This window comes from Canis lupus, chromosome 4 (genome assembly GCF_003254725.2).
Source record: "Canis lupus dingo isolate Sandy chromosome 4, ASM325472v2, whole genome shotgun sequence".
Lineage (NCBI taxonomy): Eukaryota > Metazoa > Chordata > Mammalia > Carnivora > Canidae > Canis > Canis lupus.
Genome location: NC_064246.1, coordinates 53,056,848 through 53,083,279, shown reverse-complemented (window position 1 = coordinate 53,083,279; position 26,432 = coordinate 53,056,848). Strand labels below are relative to the sequence as shown.

The following is a 26,432-nucleotide window of genomic DNA, read 5'->3' as shown; positions in this document are numbered from 1 at the left end:
ATTCTCAATCAAAATGTATCTGAAAAAAATGATCTCATTAGACAAGCATTAGTTTCATCATACTGGTAAAAATCAGAAGCAATGCATTCATTTATTTGTAATGTGTTTTCTGAATGCTTAACTATCTACCAAGTACTAGGTGCTTGATATTCATGGGAAAACCAAGGGAAGCATATCCCTACTCTGGTGGCTCCGATAAGTCTAGATTTTTGGCAACAAAAAAGAATTATATGATGGTTCATGGAATGTTTAAAGAATGAAATTATCTTTATGATCGCAAAAAAAAAATATACTAAAAGCAAGGCTAAAGAGTAGAGGAAGACAGTACAGCTTAAGAAAAATTGTCCAAAACTTGCAAATGAGGCAAAAAGCAAGCAGGATGTCCTTTCAATGTCATACTGAAGCATTGTTTAAGAGGCCCTCCCATAGATCACCAAATTTTTCTAGGGGAATGCACCTTGGTTTGGCTTTAATTCACAACGAATTAAAAGACCATACTCTGTGAAGTTATATGTCAGCTGTAGATTTTTGACTGGTAGAGATGCAAATGACTTGAGTATGACGGAAAGAGAACTAAGAATGATGGTTGGTTGACCCTATGGGGGCACTGACCGCTTTTGTATCTGTCCCAGCACATGGCTTCAACGTTTTCTCTGATGCCTGTACCGCCCGTTCCTCTGGTGCTTTGAACCGGCTTCACCATCCTACTCACCGCCTCATTAATGAATTGAAGGAATCTTTGCCACCCATTCATCCTATATCTATGGGAGTCAACGTTTTTAACTTTTTGAAGATTACACTTCTGCGATGTCTTGCTGTGATCCACAGTCCTTAAAACCGCGTCTTTTGGGGGAATGTAACGATGTGGGCTCATCACGTGAAGTGGAGAATGCGAGGCACACAGCTGTACGTACGGTATGGTTCCAATTTTATCAACATATTTATAGGAACACACACACACAAAGACTAAGAAAAGAGGAGAGACCGGGAAAGCAGCGGGAAAAGAAGCCAAGAAAAAGGCAGGAAAACTAGAGAAAGAGAAAGGAGAGGGGGGCGAGCCAGGGAGGGGCCTGCTCGGGTCTCCGGGTCTCCGCGACCCCCCTCCCGGGGCGCACCGCGTGGGAACAAAGCCGCGGCTCGCAGGCTGGGGGCCCCGGGCAGGCAGCTCCGCCGGGTCGCGGGGGGCGCCCCCCAGGTCCCCGGGCCACCAGCCCACCCGCCGCATCCTCCCCCGCCGCATCCCCGCCCGCGCCCGCGCCCTCCCCGCACTTACTTGTGGTCCACCCGGGCAGGGCGAGCGCCAGCAGGCAGAGCCGGACGGCGCCCGCGCCCCGGGCCATGGTGGCCGCGGCCCCTCGCGCGCTCCGCGGCCCCTAGCACGCGCCCATGCCAGCCCCCGGCCCCGCGGCGGCGCGTCTGGAGCCCGCGGCTCGCCCAGCGCCACCCCGCCCGGCTCCCGGCCATCCGCAGCGACGCTCCGCCCCCGCCCGGCTCCGCAGGGCCCGCCGCGGGGGGAGGAGCGCGGGAGGGGCCGGGACCCCGGGGCGCGGCGCGGGCGCGGGTGGCGGGGGGCCGCGGGCGGAGTGCGCGCCCGCAGAGGGGCCGGCTTCGCGGTGGGCGGGCCCGGGCCTCCAGGGGCCTCCCGGGGCTACCGTGGACCCCTCCGGGCGGGGGCGGGGGCGGGGGCGGGGGTGTTTCCTGTGTCCCGCACCGAGCTGGACGCGTGGGGTGACACCCAGAGGCGACCCGCCCAGCACGGTGCCCCGGAGGCCGCTGCTCTCGGAGGCCGACGCCTAAGAGTTAACCCGACACAAAGAACTAAGCGCTCTATGGAGTTGTTTTCTTAGCAGGACACAAATCAGGGAGCCATTCCTTTGACTGGGAGGAGGAGGGTGGTGGAGAGAGGATTCCCAGTGGGGAAGACATCTGAGCTCCCGAGGAAGAGAAATGGAGCACCAGGCCCAGAAAACCGAGTAGACAAAAGTACTAGGACGGGAAAGACCACGGCTATATTGGGAGTGGACGAGGGGGCGGGGGGAGGGCGGGGGGGACGGAATTAGGTATAGGTAGGATTTAGGGCTTTGGAGGGAAATGAGGGCCAATGAGGCCTGAAAGCAATAATAAGGAGCTCACTTACTGAGGACTTACTATCTGTTAGAATAAGAAAAAAAAAATGGTAACTAAGACCAATACAGCCCTTACTAAGTGCCAGAAACTGGCCTCTGTGCTTTGCATACATTAACATAATCAATCAATCAATCTAGGAAATGAACTACTTTATTGTCCTTTAAAATGTGCCGGGGACTCCGCATACATCATCTCTTAATTAGCCCAGTAATCCCCAGGGTAGGTGCCTTTACCCTGTTTTACCGACGAGAAAACCAAACCTAAGGGGCTAAGTAGTTTGTGCAAGGTCATGCAACTAATGTCAGTCTAGATTCAAGCCCACATCTGTCTAACTCCAGAGCCTGATGCAGCACACCTTATCTTGCAGATGGATAACTGATAATCAGGGAGAAGTGGCTTGCCTAAGATCCCTTAGCAAGTTTTGGCAAAGCCAAGGCTGGCTCTAGAAACCAAGCCTCAGATGTCTTGTCATCTGTTCCTCTCACTGAGCCTCTTCAAACCCAAGTTTGCACAACTCAACAAAATACTGGATATTGGGAAGCACAAGACACAAATAGCTTGAATGTCCTGTCCTGTAGAATCCCAGAAGTCCAACAGCTTTCCTTTATTTTACCCCTTCTCTGTTCCCTTTGGTCCAAACTGAAAGTGTCCCTGCTGGTATACAACCCATCTCTATTCCTAGTTTCTGCTGAGATGGCTGATGAACTGCATGGGTGACCTCCTTATAGAGTAGCTGGCCAGGCATACCCTTGGCGCCCTCCCTAGAACACATATTTTAGGTTTTTGCAACATGGATGGGCTGAGAATTTTCCAAATCTTCAAACTGGCTTCCTTTTGGCTTGGCACTCCCCCCCATTTATCCCTCTCATCTCATGTTTTGTTATAAACCACAAAGAGAAACAAGGCCACACCTTAAACACTTTGCTTAGAAATCTCTTTAGCTAAACATCCAAGTTCATCACTTGCAATTTCTACTTTCCACAAAACAGACAAGTTCTTTGCCACTTTATGACTAGGATCGCCTTTCTGCCAGTTTCCATTTCCATGCCCTGGGTGAGGCCTCATCAGAATCACCTTAAACTTCATAGTTCTACCAACATTCTGTCCATGATGATGTGTGTCTTCTCTAAAATAATAGATGCTTTCTTTAAAAATAAATTTCATTGACTTATTTGAGAGAGAGAGAGAGAGAGACAGCATGAGGAGGGCTGGGGGTGGGGGGTGGGGAGAGAATTTCAAGAAGACTCCCTGTAGGGTGTAGAGCCCGATGTGGGGCTTGATCCCAGAATGCTGAGATCACACCCTGAGCTGAAACCAAGAGTCAGATACTTAACCAACTGTGCCACCCAGGCACCCTAATAATAGATTCTTTCTTTAACAGCTCTTCTTTTATTCCTCAGCCCTCACCAGAGCATATGATTCCTATCAACAATCTCTTCAAGGCAACCTAGGTGTTTTTTCTAGGATGTACCCCAAAACTTATCCAGCTTCTAACTATTACCCAGTTCCAAAGACACTTCCACATTTTTAGGCATTTGTTATAGCAATAGTCCCCCCCCCCCAACTTCTTGGTACCAAAATCTATATTAGTCCGCTAGGGCTGCCATAACACAATAACACAAACGGGGTGACTTAAATGACAGAAATTTATTTTCTCACAGTTCTGGAGGCTGTCTAAGCTCATGGCGTTGGCAGGGTCGATTTCTGGTGAGGCCTCTCTTCCTGGCTTGTAGATAGCTGCCTTCTGCTGTGTCTTCCTGTGGTCTGTTCTCTGTGTATGTGCAGGGAGAGCGCTCTGGTCTTCTTCTTCTTCTTCTTGTAAGGACACTAATCCTATCAGAGCAAGGCCCCATCCTAGTACTTAATTTAATCTTTTTTACCTCCTCATAGGCCGTCTTCAAATATAGTGACACTGCAGGTTAGGGCTTCAACCATATGGATGGGGGGCGGGTGCTACAAATGGGAGGAAGACATAATTCAGTCCATAACAGGAACTTTTGCCTTAGAGCCATGAGACTAAAACTCTAGTCCCAGCTCTCTCCAACTAGCTCTGTGACTTTGGGTAAGTCACTTCTTCCTGGGTCTGAGTTTCTAAACAATGACCTGGGAATGTTAATGGCTGTCCCAACCCATTTCACTCAGGAGCTATGAAAAGCTGTTGAGATAATGGCAGTGAAAGGGCTCTCTGCTTGTGAAAAACACAAGTATTGAGTCTTTCTGATTCTGTGGACAATATACTTGCAAAAGGAATACAAACTCCATACACGAAATTTGCTTCCATTTGGTGGCACTCAGTGATCAATATTTAATCAGCATGTGCCCCTGAAAATTGGGCAGTAGCTCACAAGAGAAGAAGTCAGGTTAGCCACACTGACCGAGTAGTGAGAAAGTTCCCAGTTCTCTCATCCGCCCCCCTCCATACTTATACACAGAAACAAGCATACAAACAACTTTTGACCCCTTAGAAACCTTTCCATTTGTTTGTAAAGAATGTGTTTGTTGTTTTTAAAGAATACTACATCTCTACGTAATCTTTAAAATATTCTTGACATTTAGCCTAGTAATTACATTTCTGGGAAACTATCCTAAAAAAATAATCTGTAAGATTTATGAACTAGAATGTTAATAATAGTTTTATTTATAATAGTGAAAATATTGGAAATGACCTAAATATCCAACAGTGAAGGAACAGTTAATTAATTGTAGAATATCTATGTGATGGATTATTATACATCCATTTAAAATAATGTTTATGAAGAGTTCATGCTCTGATGTTAAGCAAAAAAAAAAGTCCAAAATTAAGTATGATCTCAGCTATATAAATAAAAGACATTTTTTAAAAAGACTAGAAGGAAATGTGCCAAAATACTAGCAGTATTTACCGCTAGGTGGTGAGACTATGGATGGATAAAGATTTTTTTTGTTTAATTTGATTTCTTGAGTTTTGTTTGTCTTTTTTTTTTTTTTTGCCTCTTCCATTTTTTTATAATAATTACATATTACTTTAGTAATAGGGGTGGGTGGGTAAATGGTAAGCACAGAAAAGGATCATAAGAGGAATAATGGTTTAACCTGGTGTCTTACACAGAGATTTTTGTGTGCTTGACTCTGTCCTCTGATGTTAGGCAAACTAAGGCAGAGTTAGAACAACCGGTTGCCAATTTTCAATTTTGGTAGTCTAGGTGGTCCAGGTCGCTCTTCCTCTCTAGCTACAGTATACTGTCATGGTTAGGAGGTGGCCATCACACCAAGGTTTAAATCCATTTGCTATCCTTTCAGCTGAGAGACCATGGGCAAATAAACTCACCTATGATGGCTCCTAACTCAGGGTTTTTGTGAAGCTTAAATGGGTGCTTAGAATAACACCTCTCACAAAGTAAGCAGTCAATAATAAACGCTAGCTTTTATTATCCTCACCCCACTGCTATTAAGTAAGGGGTGAGGAGTGTATTCATAATGCTTAGCTTGTCCTTTTAATTGTGTAATGTGTGAAGAGTCTAATTATATACTGATTCTTCGGTTATTATCAAAGATAATGATCATGTTATACTATAATTTTCTTTTTCTTACCCCACTCCCACTACATTGTGAGCCTTTTGTGAATAGGAGGTGCACCTGACTCTTCTCTCATCCCCCCAACATTTGGAAGGCACAATAAATGTTTAATTAAAGTATAAATTAAATAATTGATAATTATTACTTCATTCTGGCTCAGCGCACTCCCAAATTGCCCTGAGGAGAATTGTCCTCATTAGCCCTTACAATGGTAATAATGTTGGCCCAGTGGTAACTTTGCTTTATTAACCATTTTCCCATATCAGAGAGGGTGACAAACCATGAGAGACTCCTAACTCTGGGAAACGAACAAAGGGTAGTGGAAGGGGAGTTGGGCAGGGGGATGGGGTGACTGGTGACAGGCACTGAGGGGGACACTTGACAGGATGAGCACTGGGTATTATGCTATATGTTGGCAAATCGAACTCCAATAAAAATAAATAAATAAATAAATAAATAAATAAATAAATAAATAAATAAACCATTTTCCCAGCAACTAATTAAGTCTGGTTTATTTGACTATAATTTACATACATTAACATTCTCCATTTTTTAAGTTTACACGACTATGAGTTTTAACAAATAACCACTTCCACAATCAAGATCACCCCAAACACTTCCCTCCTGTTTCCTGTCACTCCCAACCATTAGCAAACTCTGATCTGCTTTATGTCCCTATAGCACTGCTTTTTCCAGAATGTTATATAAATGGAACCATACAGATTTCAGCTCGAGACTGGCTTATTTCTTTCTTTCTTTCTTTTCTTTTTTTGAGTCTGACTTCTTTCATTCAATAAAATGTATTTAAGATTCATCCATGTTGTTGCATGTATCAGTAGGTATCACGTTTTTATTATTCAGTAGCTTTCCATTGTGTGGATGTACCATAGTGATTTTATCCATTCACCAGTAGAAGGACTTTGGATGTTTCCAGTTTTTGATGATTATGAGTAAAGTTACTATAAATATTCAAGTTTTGTGTGAACATGAGTTTTCATTTCTCTGGGATAAATAATTAGGAGTGAGCTTGCTGTAGGTCTTGTGGTTAAATGTATTTTTCACTTCATGAGAAGCTACAAAAAGTATTTTTTAAAGTGGTTGTGCAGTTTTGCATTCCCACCAGCAATATATGAGAGTTTCAGTTGCTCTGCATCCTCATCAGAACTTGGTATCATCATCAGTTCTTTTCATTTTAGCCACTCTAATAGATGTGGAGTTTCCCAGCAACACTCTTATAACTCAAATACTCTATGATGGAGCAAGGTCAGGATTATTGGACCCATTCTGACAGAAGAAACTAAAGCCTAAAGAGGTCTTTTACTCAGGTCTCTTGGTTATGTTCAAGATTCTAGTCTTCAGTCTATTTTTTGGGCCCACTAATCCATAGGAGAAGCAAATCCCCCAACCCCTGTGGAACCCATAAAGCTCTTGGAATCACTCATTCAACAGCATTTCTATGAATACTTACTATGTACCTAGCATTTGCTAGAATCTACAAATACAAAGATTTCTAAGACAAGGTCTCCACTATAATAATTAGGGGAGGAGAAGGTGAGGGAAAAGAGAGATGGGAGTAGCAACTGACAAGTAAATGAAAGGACAGTTACAGAGGATGATCAAGTTTCTTGATGTGTGTCTTGGGTCCTTTGATTTCTCACCTGGTGGTACCATCCCCAGGATTGTGGATAATAAGAATAATAATAACTATTGGGGCACCTGGGTGGCTCAGTTTGTTAAGTGTCTGCCTTTGGCTCAGGTCATGATCTGGGGGTCCTGGGATCAAGCCGTGAGTCTGTTTCTCCCTTTCCCTCTACCTCTCCTTCCCCCACCCTACACATGTGCTCTCTCTCTCTCGAATAAATAAAATCTTAAAAAAAATAATAATCACTATATCATGTATTGAACACTTTAAATGGTAGCAAGCCCAGTGCCTATATTATCTCATTTAGTGCCCATAACAGTCCCATAAGAGATAGAAGTTCAAACCATATGGAATTGTTGATTTTATAGGTCAGAAAGGGTCCAACTTTGGCAATGTAATATGTCCACCTAATAATAATAGTTATAATTGATTGCATAAGACCCACCTAATAATAATAGTTATAATTGATTGCATAAGGCTTACAATGAGCCCAGTGCATTATCACATTTTATCCTTGGGACAACCCTCCACCATAGGTACTACTGATATTCCTACTTTGAGGCTAGAGTTAGGTGGCAATGCATGCATGTTCATGCACTTGCTAGGTTGGAGACAAAGCCCAAATTCAGACTGAAATATGAGGAGCTTCAGAGCCACTGAAGCCACTATGGTCTGAAACCACTATGCTATTCTGGTATTATTACAGATGAGCACACTGATGCTTGAGGAGGGGAAGTTGCCTGGGATGTCTGTGGGATCTCTCATGCCAAGTTTACAGGGAACCCCAGCTTCAGACTCCTGGCCAAATTGCCTTTTTTCTCCTCTTCTCCTTGTCACTCTGGAAATTGGGCTGAATTCAGGCCATTATCAGAAGCACAGGGTGGTGCCTCCACAGCTGGCAGAGCAGCCAAGAAACAGGCTTTGATACTTGTTTGCTCCCACAGGACCCTACAGGAAATATATTTTTCAAATTAATTTTATTTTTTTAGAGATATTTTAGGTTCACAACAAAATTGAACAAAGTATAAAGAATTCGTTCTACTCCGCTTCCCCACATATGCACAACCTACACCACTATTGACATCCCCCACCCACAGAGTAGTAGATTTGTTATGATTGATGTAATGAGCCTACACTGATACATCATCATCACCCAAAGTACAGAGTTTACATCAGGGTCCACTTTGGTGTTATACACTCCTTGGGTTTTGGCAAATGGGTAATGACGTGAATCCACCATTATATATGTCACACAGAGTAGTTTTATTGCCTTAAAAATCATTCATCTCTCTTCCTAAACCCCAAACTGCAAGTTACTGATCTTCTTACTGTTTCCCTAGTTTTTTCTTTTCTGGAGTGTCAAATAGGTGGAATGTGTGGCCTTTTCAGACTGGCTTCTTTAACTTGGCACTATCCAGTTAAGGTTCCTCCATGTCTTTTCATAGCTTGATAGCTTCTTTCTTTTTATCGCTGAATAATACTCCATTGTTTTGATATACCACAGTTTATTTACCTGGAGGACATCTTGGTTGCTTCCCAGCTTGGGCAATTATGAATAAATATGCTATATATATCATGTGCAGGTTTTTATGTGGACATAAATTTTCAATTCATTTGAGTTAATACCCAGGAGTATGATTGTTAAGTTGTATGTTGAGTGTGTTTACTTTTAAAAATAAAAATAAATAAAAAAATAAGAGTATGTTAGTTTTGTAAGATACTGTCAAACTGTCTTTCAAAGTGGCTGTACCATTTTGCATTCTCCCCAGTAATGAATGAGAGTTCCTGTTGCTCCACACTGTTGTCAGTGTTTTGGATTTTAGCCATTCTAATACACATGTAGTGGTATCTCATTTTAATTTGCAATCTCCTAACAAAATACGGTATCAAAAGTATTTTCATTAGCCATCTGTATATCTTCTTTGATGAGGTGTCAGTTAAAATCTTTGGCCCATTTTTAAATCAAGCTGTTTATTATCTTATTGTTGAATTTTAAGTGTTTTTTGCATACTTTGGATAACAGTGCTTTACCAAATGTCTTTCGCAAATATTTTCTCCCAGTCTGTTGCTTATCTTTCCATTCTAATGACACTGTTTTTCACAGAGCAGAAGTTTCTCATTTCAATGAGGTCCAGTTTACCAATTATCTTTTTTCATAGATTGTGCCTTTGGTGTTATATCTAAAAAGTCATGGTATACCCAAGGTCTTTTATGTTTCCTCCTATATTATCCTCCAGGAATTTTATAGTTTTGTGTTTACATATCCATTTTTAGCTAATTTTTGTGAAGAATGTAGGGACTTTATCTAAATTCCTTTTTTTTTTTTTTGTATGTGGTTGTCCAGTTGTTCCAATGTCACTTGTGGAAAGGAAAAATCTTTACTCCATTGTATTGCACTTCGCTCCTTTGTCAAAGAATAGTTGACTATATTTATGTGGGTCTATTTCTGGGAACTTTATTCTGCTCCATTGGTCTATTTGTCTATTCTGTTGCCAATACCACATTGTCTTGATTAGTGTCGCTTTAAAGTAAGTCTTGAAGTTGAGTAGGGTCCAGTGTTGTTCTCCTTCAATATTGTGTTGGCTATTCTGGTTTTTTTGCCTCCTTATGTAAACTTTAGAATGACTTTGTTAATATCCATAACAAGCTGAGATTTTGATAAGAATTGCACTGAATTTATAGATTAAGTTGGGAAGAACTAATATCTCAACAATAGTGAATCTTCCTACCCATGAATATGGAATGTCTCTCCATTTATTTAGTTCTTCTTTGATTGCATTCACCAAAGTTATAGTTTTCCTTATATGGATCTCGTACATGTTTTGTTAAACTTATGCCTAAGTATTTCATTTTGGAGGGTGGTAATAAGAGGATGTTGCATTTTTAATTTCAAATTCCACTTGTTCATTGCTAGTATATAGGAAAGTGATTGCCTTTTATATTAACCTTGTATATCTTGCAATCTTGTAAAAATTACCTATTGGTTCTGGAAGCTTTTTTTTGGTCAATCTTTCAGATCTTTTACATAGATGATTATATTATCTCCAAATGAAAACAATTTTATTTCTTCCTTGCCAATCTGTACATCTTATTGCATTATTGCATTAGCTAGAACTTCTAGTATGATGTTACAAAGGATAAGGTGCAAAACACTAATCAAGACAGTTTTGGCAAATTGGGTCTTTCAAGGAACTGTTCCATTTCATCTAGGTTACCAAATGCACGGGTATAGAGTTGTTCGTAGTATTCCTTTGTCATCTTTTTAATATACATAGGATCTGTACTGATGTCCCCTCTTTCATTTCTGATATTAGTAATCTGTCTTCTGTCTTCTTTTCATAGTTAACCTGGATAGATGCTTATCAATTTATTGATCTTTTCAAAGAACCAGCTTTTGGTTTAATTGACTCTCTATATTGATGTCTTGTTTTCAATTTAATTGACTTCTGCTCCAGTTTTATTATTTATTTTCTTGAGCTTACTTTAGATTTAATTTGCTCTTCTCTTTATAGTTTCATAATTATAATCCTAATTTAATAATAAATCCTTAATGAATACGTTATTAATTAATAATAAATAATCCTTAATTAAATTATTTTTAAGATCTTTTTCCTTTAATATACATGTTCAATAAATTTCCATTAAGCACTATGTTCACTGTATCTCACAAATTTGATGAGCTGTTTTTCATTTTCATTTAACCCAAAATAGTCTTAAATTTTTTTTGAGATTTCTTCTTTGACCCATGTGTTATTTAGAAATGTACTGTTTAATCTCCATGTATTTGGAAATTTTCCATTTATCCTTTTGTTATTGCTTTCTAGTTTAATTCCACTGTGGTCTGAGAATTGACATAGTATGATTTCTATTCTTTTTAATCTGTTAAAGTATGTTTTATGGCTCTGAATGTGGTCTATAATGAAGAATGTTCTATGTGATCTTGAGGAAAATATGTATTCTGCTATTGCTGGATGAACTAATCTATAGATGTCAATTATATCCACTTGATTGATGGTGTTGTTGAGTTCAACTATCCTTACTGATTTTCTGTCTGCAGACTCTGTCCATTTGTGATAGAGGGGTGGTGAAGTCTCCAACTATGATAGTGGTTCATCTATTTCTCTTTGAAATTCTATTAATTTTTGTCCCATATAGTTTGATGCTCTATTGTTAGGCATAGACACATTAAGAATTGTTATGTCTTCTTGGAACATTGACTCCTTCATCATTATGTAATGCTCTACTTTATCCCTGATAACTTTCTTTGCTTTGATATCTGCTCTCTCTGAACTTAATATGGCTGCTCCGATTTTCATTTGAAGTGTGTTTGGCATGGTATATTTTTCTGCATCCATTAACTTTTAAGCTATACATGTCTTTATATTTAAAGCAGATTTCTTGTATACAACACATAATTAAGTCTTTTAATTCACTCTGACAATCTATCTTTTTTTAGTTGGGTCATTTAGACTATGATATTCCAGGAGCTTATTGATATAGCTGGATTGATATCTATCATATTTGTTACTTGTTTTCTATTTGTTGTCCTTGTTCTTTGTTCTTATTTTTGCCTTCCACTCTTTTGCTGCCTTTTGTGGGGTTTTTTGAACATCTTATGATGACTCCATTTTCTTAGTATACTGATTATACTTCTTTTTTTAAAACTTTTTAGTGGTTACTCTATATTTTGCAGGATTCATTTACAGTTAATACAAGTCCACTCTCAAATAATACTGTACCACATCAGAGGTAGTGTGAGTACCTTATAATAACAAAATAATCTCAATTACTCCTTCTGTCCCTTGTATCATTGCTTTTATTCACATCACTTATGTATAAGTATTTAAATGCTAATGCTTTATTCTCAGGTGATGCTGATACTGTTGATTAGAAAGCACACTTTGAGAACCACTGCTCTTGGATGCCATTAAAAGGAATTGCCATTATCCTTTTGCCTCATTGACAAATTTTAGATAATTTTTCTCAATAGTTACAATGTTTAAAAAAAAACTCAGGAGTTTTTCTTTTTTAATTCTAATCCTGATTTCTTTTGAAACATTAAAAGTTTGGGATCCCTGGGTGGCGCAGCGGTTTGGCGCCTGCCTTTGGCCCAGGGCGCGATCCTGGAGACCTGGGATTGAATCCCACATCAGGCTCCCGGTGCATGGAGCCTGCTTCTCCCTCTGCCTGTGTCTCTGCCTCTCTCTCTCTCTCTCTCTGTGACTATCATAAATAAAATAAAATAAAATAAAGAAACATTAAAAGTTTGGACAATAGTAAGACTAAATCCTCACATGGTGACAGTATTAGCCTCACATTGGCAGACAATATTAGCTGCTCCTTTTAGAGATAATATTTGTTCTCCATTTTGTCACAGTCACCACCATCACCAGCCCACATCACTCATTTATTCTACAGATATTTGATTTTACTATCCCTGCAAAAGATGGTGGAGGTTAAATGCAAAATTTTGAGGAAGGGCATCAGCATAGCTGGTTAATCCTATCTAATTAATTCAGGGATCCATACTAGCTTCACAGAAGTGGGACCCAGGCAGTTGCACAGGACCCTGCTCTCAGAAGAGCCCCATACTTGACTTAATACTTTGCTGTTACTATCTTGAAATCCTTAATAATTTTTGGACATTTTGTATGGGAATCCACAAATCATGTGGCTGGTCCCACAGCCAACTCACATTTAATGTTAACCTTCTCATCACCAGGTTGCTAAGGAGGGAGAAAGGTAATTCTGGGATCAGAGATCTGAGAGGGCACTTCAGAAACCATCTTATTCAGCAGACAAGGTAATTATTTCATTTTACAGCTAGAGCTACCAAGGTCCAGAAAGAGGGAATTGACTTCCTCAAGGTCACGGACAAACCCTGAAAAAGGAGCCAAATTGGAAGTCTAAAGTGATGAGTCTGCAAGGCAATGAATACTAAGGCTGCCAGTGAGTTTATGTATCTGATGTACCTCTGCATACCAATGAGAAAATTCCTATTTGTCACTTAGCTCAGTCAGCTTTAGGTTGATCTGATTGAAGTGGGTGAAGGAGGTGGGTAAAACAGAGGGGTGGGGACATGAGATTTAAACAGATCAAGAAAACTATATATGAAGACTTAGTTTAGGATAAGGACTGGGAAGGAGGAAAAAGTTATATATGAACTCCACCCCTATGTTACAAAGAGCAGACCTCTACCTAACTCCCAAGTAAATTGTAAAGGGCAAAGGCATTCAGGGAATGCCAATATATTGCGTGAATAAAAATGGCAATCAAGGTTCAGGGAAACACTTAATTTTAGCTGGCCCCATTTAGCTGGAAAATAGCTCAATTACTTGTAGGTCTCAGCTGCTTGGTTTAGGTTAACGGCTGCATACACCCAGGAAGAGAGCTGAGTCCCTGCAGCTGATCAAGTGGTAAGTAGGACTGGGAGTTAGGCAAGTAAGTTAGTGCCAGGTGGTTTTGTACCTGTCCACATCTGCATTTCTGGTTTGGATGGGGTAGAGCCCCCTCTCCCACCCATCCACCCATTCAGAGACAGTCAAAGAAACTGAGTGTAGAGCTCCATCCCCATACTCACTATGCTTGGCTCAGTACTGGTTATGTGGCCCTCAGCTGGAACAATGAGCATCCACCCCAAGACTCTTGACAGCTCTATCAAAAAGTTGCTTCCTTTTTTCTGAGATAGCAATGTAACCTGGGGGCTGTGTGGGTAGTTCTCTTGCTACTGTATCAGGAAAGAACCTGCCTAAGAATGAGGTCAAATAGTGGTGAGAAATAGAAAGAGACAAAGTTTCTAATAATATTATTTGAACCTGTGGATCCAGGCATATCTGAAGAAAACCTACTCCTTGAATTTCTCAATTAAATGAGCCAAAACAATTTTTTTGTTTAAGTCTGAGTCCATCTGAGCCACCCTTGCGGCTGAAAATGTCTCATTAATATAAAAGCCTTCTCCTTCCTAGGCATTGTGCTAGGTAGATGCTGGGATAAAATAGTGGGCAAGATATATGTCATTCCTATCTTTGTGGTACTTAGAGTCCAGTGGGAGGATGGTAATAAGCAAGCAACTACACAAATAAATCAAATATAATAATTTTGCATTGGGATTTGTAAACAAGAGGAGATAAGACAAGAATAAGAGGAGGAATACTTCAGACAGCATGGTTGAGAAAGGCTCTCAGTTGAGTTTTTTTAAGCTGAGAGTCAGCAGTATTAAGTACAGGGGGATGAGATTTCCGGGCAGAACAAATAGGACCTGGTCTTAGGCCTGACTCATTCAAGGAATTGAAGGAAGGCCCTCATTTATTCGTCTGTTCACCTATTCAAATGTCAGTCAGTGACATGACGCTAGGCACAGGGAGACAAAGATAAATAAAAGCAGCCCTGACAAGTTAGCAACATATATTGTAAGTTGTAAAAAATGTTCAAACCATTTGATTTAGCAGTCCCACTTCTAGGAATTTAGTCAAAAGAGAAAAAACAGGTATATCTGTAAAAATATAGCTATAAGGATATTCACGGCAACATTTTTTTCAACTTTGTATTGATGTACAACATACATGCATGTATTGAGCACATGTATACCACTCAACTATTTTCACAACCTAAATATAGCCATGTGATTGGTACCTAGATCCAGAAAGAAGACATGACCAGCACTCCAGAAGCCCAATTTCTACTCACAGATCCCCTTCCCACCAAGAGGAACTATTAGCCTGACTTTTAACAATATAGATTAAATTTACTCTTTTTGCACTTTATATCAATGGAATCATACAGTTAAGCAGTTTACATTGTGGGGAGTGGGGGGAGAAGAAAGAAGATTGGGATGTCCTGGCTTCTTTTGCTTAACACTATGTTTGTGATGGGATCCCTGGGTGGCAGAGCGGTTTGGCGCCTGCCTTTGGCCCAGGGCGCGATCCTGGAGACCCGGGATCGAATCCCACGTCGGGCTCCTGGTGCATGGAGCCTGCTTCTCCCTCTGCCTGTGTCTCTGCCTCTCTCTCTGTATGTGACTATCATAAATAAATAAAAATTAAAAAAAAAACACTATGTTTGTGAGATGCCATCATGTTGTTTATGCAGTTATGAGTTGCTTATTCTGTATAGTAGTCCATTATTGGAATGTACCACAAGTTATTCATCTCTTCTGCTATTTATGGACATTTGGGTAGTTTCCAGACTAAGACTGTTATAAACTGGGTTGTTGTGTACAAATTTTGGTTAAGATACATCTGCATTTCTTTGGGGTATATACCCAGGAGTGACAATGCTGGGTCATTGTATATGATCCACTTTAGTAGATAGTACTACACAGTTTAACAAAATGACTGCACCTGTTTATACCCCGACCAACTTTGTAAAAGAGTTCTGGTTTCTTCACACCCTTGATAAAACTTTAAAATTTTTTTAGCCATCTGGTGGGTGTGTTGGTATTGAGGTATGGTTTCAATTTTTATTTCTTGATGATTAATGATTAAAACTTCTTCCTACAATTACTGGCCAATGTATAACCTCTTTTCTGGAGTCTGTTCATGTCTATTTCCCATCTTTCTACTGAGTAGTCTTTTTCTTCTCAGTTTGCAGTTCTTTAAACATCCTGGCTGTAAGCCATTGGTCAGATATATGTATGCAAACACCTTCTTCCCCTTTATAAGGTGCCTTTTCACTCACTTTTGATGAAAATAAATTCTTATATTAATTGTTGAATTTATCAATTTTTTATGTTTAGTACTTTTTGAATCCTATTCAAGAGATTGTACACCACTCCAGGATAAGAAAAAATGTTCTTCCTCTGAAAGCTTTACTATTTTCATTTTACCTTTAGATCTTCAATCTATCAGAAATTGATATTGTATATGGTATGAAGTCAAGGTCAAAAAAATTTTTCCATATGGCCATGGTTCCCAAACTATGTACCAAGTCACCCTTGGTAGCCATAATAAATTCACAGGGTGTCATGAGATTATTTTTACATTTTTTGAGAGAAGCACAGTGACATTTGTTGGATACTACACAAACTATTAATTTGGAGTAGTTCACAGTTCCAACATTAAATTGTACTACATTCTCTTCAATGACATGATATTTTTGCAAAGCTGGGTTTTTTGAAGTTGCTGTGTCAAAAGTAAATACTCTTTGAAATCAGGAGATGTGAATAATGGCACTCAATAAGATTTGAAGACCCAATAAGCCCTACAGTGCCCAACAGAAGTATAAATCCATTAGTAAATATTGTGGTTGCTTAAAAATAAAATAAAATACTATTTTTTCTTTCAAATTATATGTACTATTTTTTTCAAATGATTACTAAATTGTTAGGATATAAATATTTATGAAATTGTTTGGATATAACTACTTAATTAAAAAAAAATGTTAGGTGTTTCTTCTGGGCTAGAGGTGCCATGAAAAAAAGTTACCAAGACATTATAGGTGCCAGGTATCAAGAAAGTCTGAGAAACTCACTGAGGCAGAGTCTAGGGCGGTCTCTATGATTCTCACACTGGTGCTTATGTTCTTGTGTGATCCCTTCCCCTGAGTGTAGGTAGGACCTGTGAGTTGTTTCTAACTCATAAAATTTAGAAAAGGTGACAGGCTGTATGTGATTACATGTACATAATTACGTTACTTAAAAGTGTAACACCCAACTAGACAGGAGTCTCTCTCTGAGCTACTCCATGGAAAGAGGCATGCAACAAAGAGGTTGAGGGTAGCCTCAAGCCAAGAGTCAGCAGATCACTGAGGCTCTCCAGGAGTCTGGGTGGGTCAGTTGGCTAAGCATACAACTCATGATTTTGGCTCCGGTCATGATCTCAGGGTCATGGGATCAAGACCTGCTTTAGGCTCCACACTCAGTGGGAAGTCTGCCTGAGGTTCTCTCTCCCCTTCTAAACCTCCCCCCACCCCACTCTAAAATAAATAAATAAATCTTAAAAAAAAAAAAACAAAAAAACAAAGCTCTCATTTTGGCAACCTGCAAGGAATTGCATTCTGCCAATAACTATATGAATTTGATTGCAGATCCTTCACCAGTTGAACCTCCAACAATACTGCAACCCAAACACCTCGATTGCAGCTTGGTGAGACACCACAAGACACTTGTGGTAATATTGTTAAAGCAATAGATAACCTATACACTGGTCAAATGGATATCTCATTGACCAGGATCTTTCAATGAAAAGACCATTCTTCACAGTATCATCTTTGGTGTAAACCAGACACTGAATTTTTTATAGTAATGGGAAGTAGAAACCACCTAAATTTCCAAAAAAAGTTTTGATGAATAGGCCATGATAAATTTTCCATCTAAGAATAATTGATAGCCAAGAAAAATCATAAGGAAAAATAGCTAATTACATGGGAAAGTTTTCACAATATATCACTTATGTGAAGAAAGTTATAGTCATATGTTCAATTATATTCTACTTGTGTAAAATGTGAGTTTTATGTGTATCTGCATTATAAAAAGACTGTTAAAATGTCTTTTGGAGGGGCCCCTGAGTAGCTCAGTCAGTTAAGCATCTGACTCTTGGTTTCGGTTCAAGTCATGATATCAGGGATGCCAGGGTGGCTCAGGGGTTGAGCATCTGCCTTTGGCTCAGGACATGGTCCCAGGTCCAGGTATCAAGTCCCACATCGGGGTCCCTGCAAGGAGCCTGCTTCTCCCTCTGCCTCTCTCTCTGTGCCTCTCATGAATAAATCAATAAAATCTTTTAAAAAGTCATGGTTTCAGGGTCACGGATCAAGCTCTACATTGGGCTCCACACTCGGTACAGTCTGCTTCAGATTCTTTCTCCCTCACCCTCCTCGCTGTCCCTCCCTGCTTATGTGTTCTCTCTCTCTCTCTCTCTCTCTCTCTGTCTAAAATAAAGAAATAAATAATCCTTAAAAATATATCTTTGGGAGAGGGAAGATTACAAGTGCTTAACAACCTTTTTGTGTATTTTAAAATTTTTCTACAGCAAATTGCCCACCACTTTCCTACAAAGAGAATATACTACTTTTATACACATACAAATTCATACACATCCATATTTTTAAAATCAAAGAACAGTCCCTGCCTTGAGGGAATTTACAGTATGGTAGGAGATGTGCTGTAGACAAATAAGGATGCTATAAAGTTAGACATTGTATAGTCATGACCATTTGGAGACCCAACCTGAACTATCTTAACATAAAAGGTTCACAAACTGTGACTGGCCTCCTTGGGTTGTATACCATCCTTGGACCAATTGCAGTATCCAGAACATGGAGTTCTAGGTCTGGATCATGAGCCCACCCTAGGAGCCCTGCCTATCACCAGCGCCACATCGAGTGTGGTAGTGGTGGTGATGGGAGAGAGGGAGGACTTCCCAAAGGAAAGAGGATGCCATAACCAGAAGAAAAAAGGAGATGTGACTGTGAAAGATGAAACAAGAAGCAAAGGCACAGAGTGACACATTAAGCTGAGTGTTCAAAAGTGAGGAGGTATTTTCAGGCAGCTGGGGTCAGGAGGGCATTTGAGAAGGATGGAGGGAAGTGGTATGAATGATATAAAGGGAAACTGAGAGATAGAAACCAGATCATCCAGAAGTGGCTGGTGTACCAAACAAAGATGTTGAGTGCCTCCATCCTGAGGGTAATCCCCAAAACGATTGAAGGCAAGGACAGGTGTATTTGATAACCTTTGTTTTCCCTGCAAGATACAATGCCTGACGGATACTATTACAAGCAACAATAGTAATAATATTTTCTGTCTCCTTCATGAGACCCCATCAACTCTCCAGTGACTGTGAGGAGGATAGTCAGAGGAATCTTTGACAATAACCTCCACTAAATCAGTTTGTCTCAATGTTTTCAACTATAATCTTCAGTAAGAAATACCTTTTATTACAATTCAATTGAATTTCACTGAATTGTTTAAACAAAACAAAACACCACTGCGCTGGACTACCAATTCCATGATGGCAGTGACCATGATTGCACGCATCATAGCTTCTATGTCTAGCACAATGCCACAATGTCATGTCCCGTGGTGGGTGCATAAATTACTATTATTACCAAGTTCATTTTCACTGAATGAATGGATAGGCAGATTGATAAATCAAAATGCCTTGCATTATAATTTGTAACTATACAAAGAGTTACATGGATGCAAATAGCTGGTCTTAGCAACAAACTCAGAGCTATGTTTATTAGACTGTGTGTTAGACAAATCACCAGAGCAGGCAGCGGGTGGAGATGCTGAGAGCAGGGCAGAGTTGGGATTTAATGCCAACAATGGGTGGTACCCAGTGCACCACACTGGAGTGATTCATACTACTTCCTGGGCCAGGGTCCTTCTCTATAGCTCCACTTCCTGTTTTACAGACTGTGACTAATTTCAATAGTATATACGGATTATGATTCAGAGAATGGAGATGAGAAGGTTTCCTTTGCTGGCCCAACGATTCCATGTCAAAGGGAGAGCAACACATGCACAAGGTAATCTTTTTCTCTGAATAGGGGCCTGGGTTTAAAAAGCCACTCTTGTAGATATCTTAAAAGTGTATCTGCTTCAAGGAGGGTCACCAGGGGCCACTTATGCCCATCATTTCCTCCCTGCCTCTTGAAGCTTATTGATCAGTATCAGTTGCAAAGTCCTTCCTATGTGTTCTCTGTAACCAAGTTCTCTACATAGAAACCCAAGTCAAGGAAACAACTTTAAAAGAATCAGTTTGCCCAAAGATTAGCAGTGCCAACTGTGGCTAAGCAATGACTTCCTCCTAGTGTCAAGATTCCTGCAGGCTTGAGGATTAAGATCCCATTTGAAGAAGGACTTGTCAGAAAAAATAATGATTTTCTGTCTTTTTCAAAGAGACAGAAACCTTCATGATGGACAAAGTCATCATTAAAGATCTTTAGTTCTGGGCTGCACTAATACCTTAATAGTTGTAGACGCCTGGGAAGGGGTTGAGCAGGGGGAGGATTTCTAATACTGATCACAGGCAGCCTTTTTCATTCAACAAGCAAGTCAAGAGTTGAAACCATATTCTTAAGAGGCCTTAAGCTTCAAGATTAAGGGACTTTGAGAACAGGCAGATCTGGCTGGATGTGTCTTTCCCTTGTCTGTGTCTTTTAAGTAATCACTTTGGTCAAGTTAAAGAACACTCCTTCCCTGAGCCTCAAATTCCTCAGCTATAAAATTCCAAAGGCAATTTGAGGATTAGAAAAAAAAATATGGAAAAGCGTTTAATACTGTACCTAGCACATAATTGTTAAATCAATAGTTCTCGTGGTGGTGATGATGTTGATGGTGATGGTGGTGGTGATGGTAAACTCTATTATTATTTTGTTCTAAAGTAATATGAAGAAATATAATATCAAGTTCATATTCAGAATTCAGTTGGGAAGATGAATTCGACTCCCAAATAACCATAGTGCCAAGGAGTATTTGAGAATAACTAGCACATTTCTATCTTTCTGCCTTTATGCACACTGTTTCATTTACAGGAAGACTTCTCACACCATGTTAACCTTTTCAAACATAGGCAGACTTCATTTCAAATGCTTATGGGGCTCTCCTTGGTCACTCAAGTCAAGCAAGCTATCCTCCAAGCTCACCTGTTTCCCACACCCCTCACTTGTGTGATTGCCCCCTGCAGCCTTTCAATAAACACTGTTTTCTACTTGAATTAACTTGACTGAGTTTATGCATCTGCAACCCAAAGACTTTTGATTAGGATACCACCAATAAATGTGATTAAAAATTTTTGAGGGTGAAGATGCTGGAAACAGGTGGATTGAGGCAAGCCAGGCAGAGGGGAGGATGTGGAAGTCATCGATTGGTCATCAAAGGTGGTTCAGAACCCATGAGATCTCTGTGGAGGGAGAGATAAAAGACTGGAAACATGACTGATTACAAGAAAAACTTAGATAAATTCTTGTCCCACTAAATGAAATCACATTACCATTGAGCTACATACCTAGTGTATGTAGCCAGCACAATCTAGGTACAGGGGAGAATGCAAAGAAGAGCAAACACAATCTCTGCCCCTTAGGAAAGCACAGTTCCTCCTACAACTTATACTGAGTACAAACAAAGTGTAAGGAGGTGGGCAAAGACTTTATGGACAGGACACAAAAGTTTAAACCATGGGGCACCTGGGTAGCTCAGTCAGTTAAGCGTCTGCCTTTGGCTCAGGTCATGATCCTAGAGCCTAGAATTGAGCCCCACATGGGGGTCTCTGCTTAGTGGAGAGTCTGCTTCTCCCTCTGCCCCTCACCCTGTGCATGTACTCTCTCTCTTTCAATTAAATAAAGTCTTTAAAATAAATAAATAATTTTTTTAAAGAAAAGTTTAAACCATATAAGGAAAAACTGATAAATTAGACTTCACCATACAAAACACTCTGCACTTTGAAAGACACTATTAAGATACTCAAGTGGCACGCCACAATGTGGGAGAAAATATTTGCAAAGCAAATATCCAATAATGGCCTTGTAACCAGAATATAAAAAGAACTTTGAAAAGTCAATAGAGAAGGTGATTCAATTAAAGAAAAACGGACAGAAGATTTGAACAGACCCTTTGAAAAAGGTGATATACAAATGGCCAACAAGCACATGAAAAGATATTCAACATGATGAGTTAGAAGGGAAATGCAAATGAAACCACTATGAAATGCTATTTGATACCACTGAGAATGACTAAACTTCAAGAGACTGACAATATCAAACATTGATGAGGGTGTGAAGCAACTGGAACTTTTAGATATTCCATTTTGAAAAACAGTTTGGCAAGTTTTTATTAAGTTAAACATATACTTATCCCACGACCCAGAAATTCTACTCCTAGATATTTGCCCAAGAGAAATGAATGTACATACCCACAGAAAGATTTTTACATGAATGTGTATAGCACCTTCATTCATGATAATCAAAAGAAGCAAACTCAAATAGCTAGACAGATGGAGGTATATCCATGCAATAGTATATTACTCACCATTGCAAATGAACTGTTGATACATGCAATGACACTGATGAATCTCAAACATTTTATGCCTACTGAAGGAAGTCATGACCAAGATAGTACATACTCTCTGACTCAATTTATGTGAAATTCTGGAAATGGCAAAACTAAGTTGCAGTGATACAAAGTGGACCCATGGTAGCTTAGAGTGGGGGTGGAGGTGGGGCACTGGCTGGGAGGATCAGATAAGAATGTTCTTGAGGTGATAAGAGTGTTTTATCTTGATTGTGGTGGTGGTTGTACAGGTGACCACATCCATCAAAATTTATTGAGATGTATGTGCCCTTAAAATGAGTGTATATTATTAGATGTAAATTATATCTCCAAAAAATAATTTTTTCAAAAAGAGAGAGCCTTGAAACACAGTGACTTGTTCTGCAGGTGCTGTGGAAGGGAGAGGGCCTCCACCTGTAGACATGCTGTGGAAGATTGAAGTAAACAAGAGCTGGAAACCTTCAGAGAATATTTTGGTTCATAAAGTCACTCTCTGCTTTGCCAAGACCTTCCATGCTCTTAGAAGGATTGCAACCCTTTTCGGGTCCTATCAGACACCAAGTGCTGGCAGGACAGGAACAAGACTGTCCAGAGAACAACAACATGGAGAAAGCAGCCCATTTTTCCTACTGGGAAAAGCTCCCTGGAACCTAAGACAGATAATCTGACTTGTTCTGAGTTCTCCATAAAAACCCTCATACCTCTGTCCTCTTCTAACCTTTCATCCCTGCCTTGCTTCCTTTTGAGCCTCTCTCTCTGGCTCTTGCTTGGTGACCAAGTTTCCCTCACCAGATCCCTGTGGCAGCACAGAGACTGTATGCAGCCACCAACTCCCAAGCCCTTTGCTTTCTCCAGAAAAAACACAGGAAACATTGGATGGAATAAACCCTACCAGTCACAAGTATTCAGACATTCTCGTAAGTACTGTTCTTTTAAAAAGCTGGAAAGTTGGATTGAGGAGTTTGAGGCTATTATTAGCACCAAACACTATAAAAAGGAAATGCCACTGGTAATCTTGGGTGGCTGTATTTTTATATGGGATAATTCAAGTTTCCTTCTTAGAGTTCTCAGTCATAAGAAATCCTTAATAAAAATACTACCTCAGGTCATACCCTCAAACCCAGTTGAAACATTGCTGAAGTCCATTGGGGCTATTCTGGTCAGGACTGACTAGGAGAACTAAGATTGCATTTTTAGCCTATTTTTATGGCTGCTCCCTTCTGGAGTGCTCAGGTCTGTCCTACCAGAGGAAAACAATCAACTACCGTACAAATATTTACTTGTAGTGACCCTGTGGAGGCAGCATGGCTGAGGGGTTGGTGGTATGCAGGTCAGACTTAACCGAGCTTGGTTTCATGGAACATTGGACAAGTTGCTTAACCCTCCTGAACATCTCCACAAGATGGGTTGTTGTCAACCCTCTAAGTTAATGCCTGATGCCTGACACTTGGTAAATTTGCAATAAATGTGAGTTCATTGTTATTGTTCAGTCATGCCTCTCATTCTAGCATCTGCAAAAGTGTGGCCTTACCTTTGGACATTCTACACTCTTTCTTGATATACAAAGCATGCTGATGAGAGAATAAAATAAAAATAGTAATGACATCTTGTGTTGGTGAAACTGCTGAAAAAAAAAAGCATGTACTTCAGAGACACTCCTGGCCTCTTGCTTCCAGGTTTATTGGAGAGCAATTTATCCATGTGTGTCAAAAGCCTTTAAAATTTGTTTGCCCTTAAGAAAACAATTAAGCTTTGAGCAAAGATTTAGAGTAGATAATAGAGTAGTAAGAAACTGGTGAGAGTCTAAATGTCTAACAACAGAAGTTCATCACAATTGATGAACATTTACTCAAATCAGGTCACAAAACAGTGTGTACAATATAGGTCCAATCGAGGGTATGAACTGAAGCATTGCTTTCATTAGGAATTTCTTGTGACCAGGCCCTCTAAAAAATAAAACTTAATTTACTCTCGCATAAAAATATAGATAAGTGGGTAAATGTAAACATACCTGTAAAAAAAGGTCTATAGACCATGACTTTACACAATAGTTTTATGTGTGGGTGCTGCTTTTGAGTGGGTTTTTTGGTTTTGTTTATTTGTATTTTTATAGAGCTATATTGCTTTTCTATTAGAAAAAAAAAAGCCCTCAAAATTTAGAGAAACATTTTGATGAATCTAGAAAAGAGAGAGAACAAATATAGCACAATAGTTAAGTAAGCAGTGGCCTATGTTTTGCTTGACGTTTCAAAGAATTCTAGGCCCTTTAGTTAGCTTTCTACAAATAACACCGATAGACTGTGTGACTTTGGGTAGCTTCTGCCCCTCTCTGGCCATCACTTTTCCATGTATAAAATGTATGAGTTGGGCTAGATCAGGGATGGCAAATTATCTTTATCATGAGTGTCAGCTCTCCTTTAACTGCTAGAGAGAGCCTGGACCACATCTGTGATGAGAATGAATGTTTGAAAGCAGGCGAGAGCTCTGTGACTAACAATGTCTGTCATGGACATAAGCATGAGGAATGACAGGAGGGCCAACGCAGTTCCTATATGTGGACTAGAAAACGCGAAGGTTTCTTAGAATTCTATGAGCCTAGGGCATCTTCCAATAAAAATATTAATCTGAATTTGGACAGTCACAAGGGTGGGGTCTATCTAATGCCGTGTATTCATTTTCCATCTTATTTTACAGAGCCCAAGACATAGTTTGGTGTTTACTGTAGAAAAAAGTTGTCATGGCCTTTGTGTCTCCACTGTATTTTGCACCCATCACCTCCCATCCCAAGAACAAGGAATGAATCTGCAGCTGTTGTTTCAACTTCTTCAATCTGAAGCAATTTGAAAGCCACAGCTGTTAGGGGCGTAAACCTGACTCTGGCTTTGTCCTTGGTCCACATCTCATTTTTCATGAAATTCTCTAAGAGCCACACCTCTGGGAGTTGAGTCAGAGAAGGCCACTTCCGTCAATCATCCACTCTCCCGGGATCAGAAGTGCTCGTTCCTAAGGGGAGTTTCCAGTATGAAATAGAGCCTGTTCCTGTCCTGATTTGGTGGAACCGAGCTCCTGGGAGGGGTGCTGATGTTCCTAAAGGCATATGATGAGTTCAACCACCACCCAGCTTTTCCCACTAGCAGGCAGACATGGATAATTTGGCAAACATCAGCATTTGGCTGCCAGCAGGTTGGCTATTTAGAGGAGAGGGCAGGCTGGAGGACTTTACTACATCTCAAGTTAACCACACTAATCTACCCTAGCTTCCACAGAGAACAGCAGGCTATATTGAGGGATCTCAGCAACAGCTGTGCCTTCCAAACCAAGATGCTGTTCAGAAAGATGATCCAAATGTGGGCTATGTGTTTCAGTTGGAGCTGGTGGGACTTTCCTTCTCAAATGGCCCTTTGTGTGCTTCTAAAAGATGGGGCATTAACCTCACACGTGGCTAACGCATGATGGATGACTTGGCATTCTCGATTTACATTTGGCTTGTGGTCAGAACTGAACTGTCAGAATGCCTGAGTATCTGATGGACAGTGCCTGGCTTGTTCAGACTCGTTTCTGATGAAGTGAGTAGAATGCGGGGGCTTTTGCTCCATCCAGATTTGATAAGCTAAACAAGGCAGGACTGTTACAAAGGCTGACTTTAGTGTTCCTCTCAGGGAGGCAGAGGTCAGTGTCCAGAATCAGTGGCCTCCTATCAACTCTATTCATATTAAGCATTTCTACCTACTTCTGGGTAGCACAGTTGGTTGAGTGTCCATCTTGGTTTTGGCTCAGGTTGTGATCTCAGGGTTCTGAGATGAACCCCCACATTGGGCTCTGCGCTCAGCAAGAAGTCTGCTTCAGCTTCTCTCCCTCCTGCCCCTTACACTCATGCTCTCTCTCTCTCTTTCAAATAAATCTTAAAAAAAAAAGAGTCCTAATCTTTTAGAGATATATACTGAAATATTTGTGGATAAAATAATTTTTGCAATTTGCTTTTTAAAAAATCCGTTGAGTAAAAGGAGTATGGAGTATACAATTGGTAATTGTTGAATGTGCATAATAGGTACAGGAAGTTTATTATAATGCCTATGCTATTTTTGTACAGTTTGAAGTTATAATAAAAAGTTTTAGAAAGCA

At 40.1% G+C, this 26,432-nt stretch overlaps 1 protein-coding gene and 1 long non-coding RNA gene across 2 annotated transcripts in view; one reads left to right on the top strand and one right to left on the bottom strand.

The window, feature by feature from the left end:
* ADAM19 (ADAM metallopeptidase domain 19) overlaps nt 1-1,400 on the bottom strand; it is an 83,797-nt gene extending 82,397 nt beyond the window's left edge. The window contains exon 1 of the mRNA XM_025435441.3: nt 1,274-1,400. Coding sequence (XP_025291226.1) covers nt 1,274-1,340 — 67 coding nt within the window. The 5' untranslated portion in view covers nt 1,341-1,400. The remainder of the gene's footprint in view (nt 1-1,273) is intronic.
* On the top strand, nt 548-26,432 carry LOC112651985 (uncharacterized). Its single transcript, XR_003131190.3, has 4 exons — nt 548-915; nt 19,676-19,789; nt 22,698-23,227; nt 25,005-26,432. It is a non-coding gene; the product is annotated as an uncharacterized LOC112651985 (long non-coding RNA).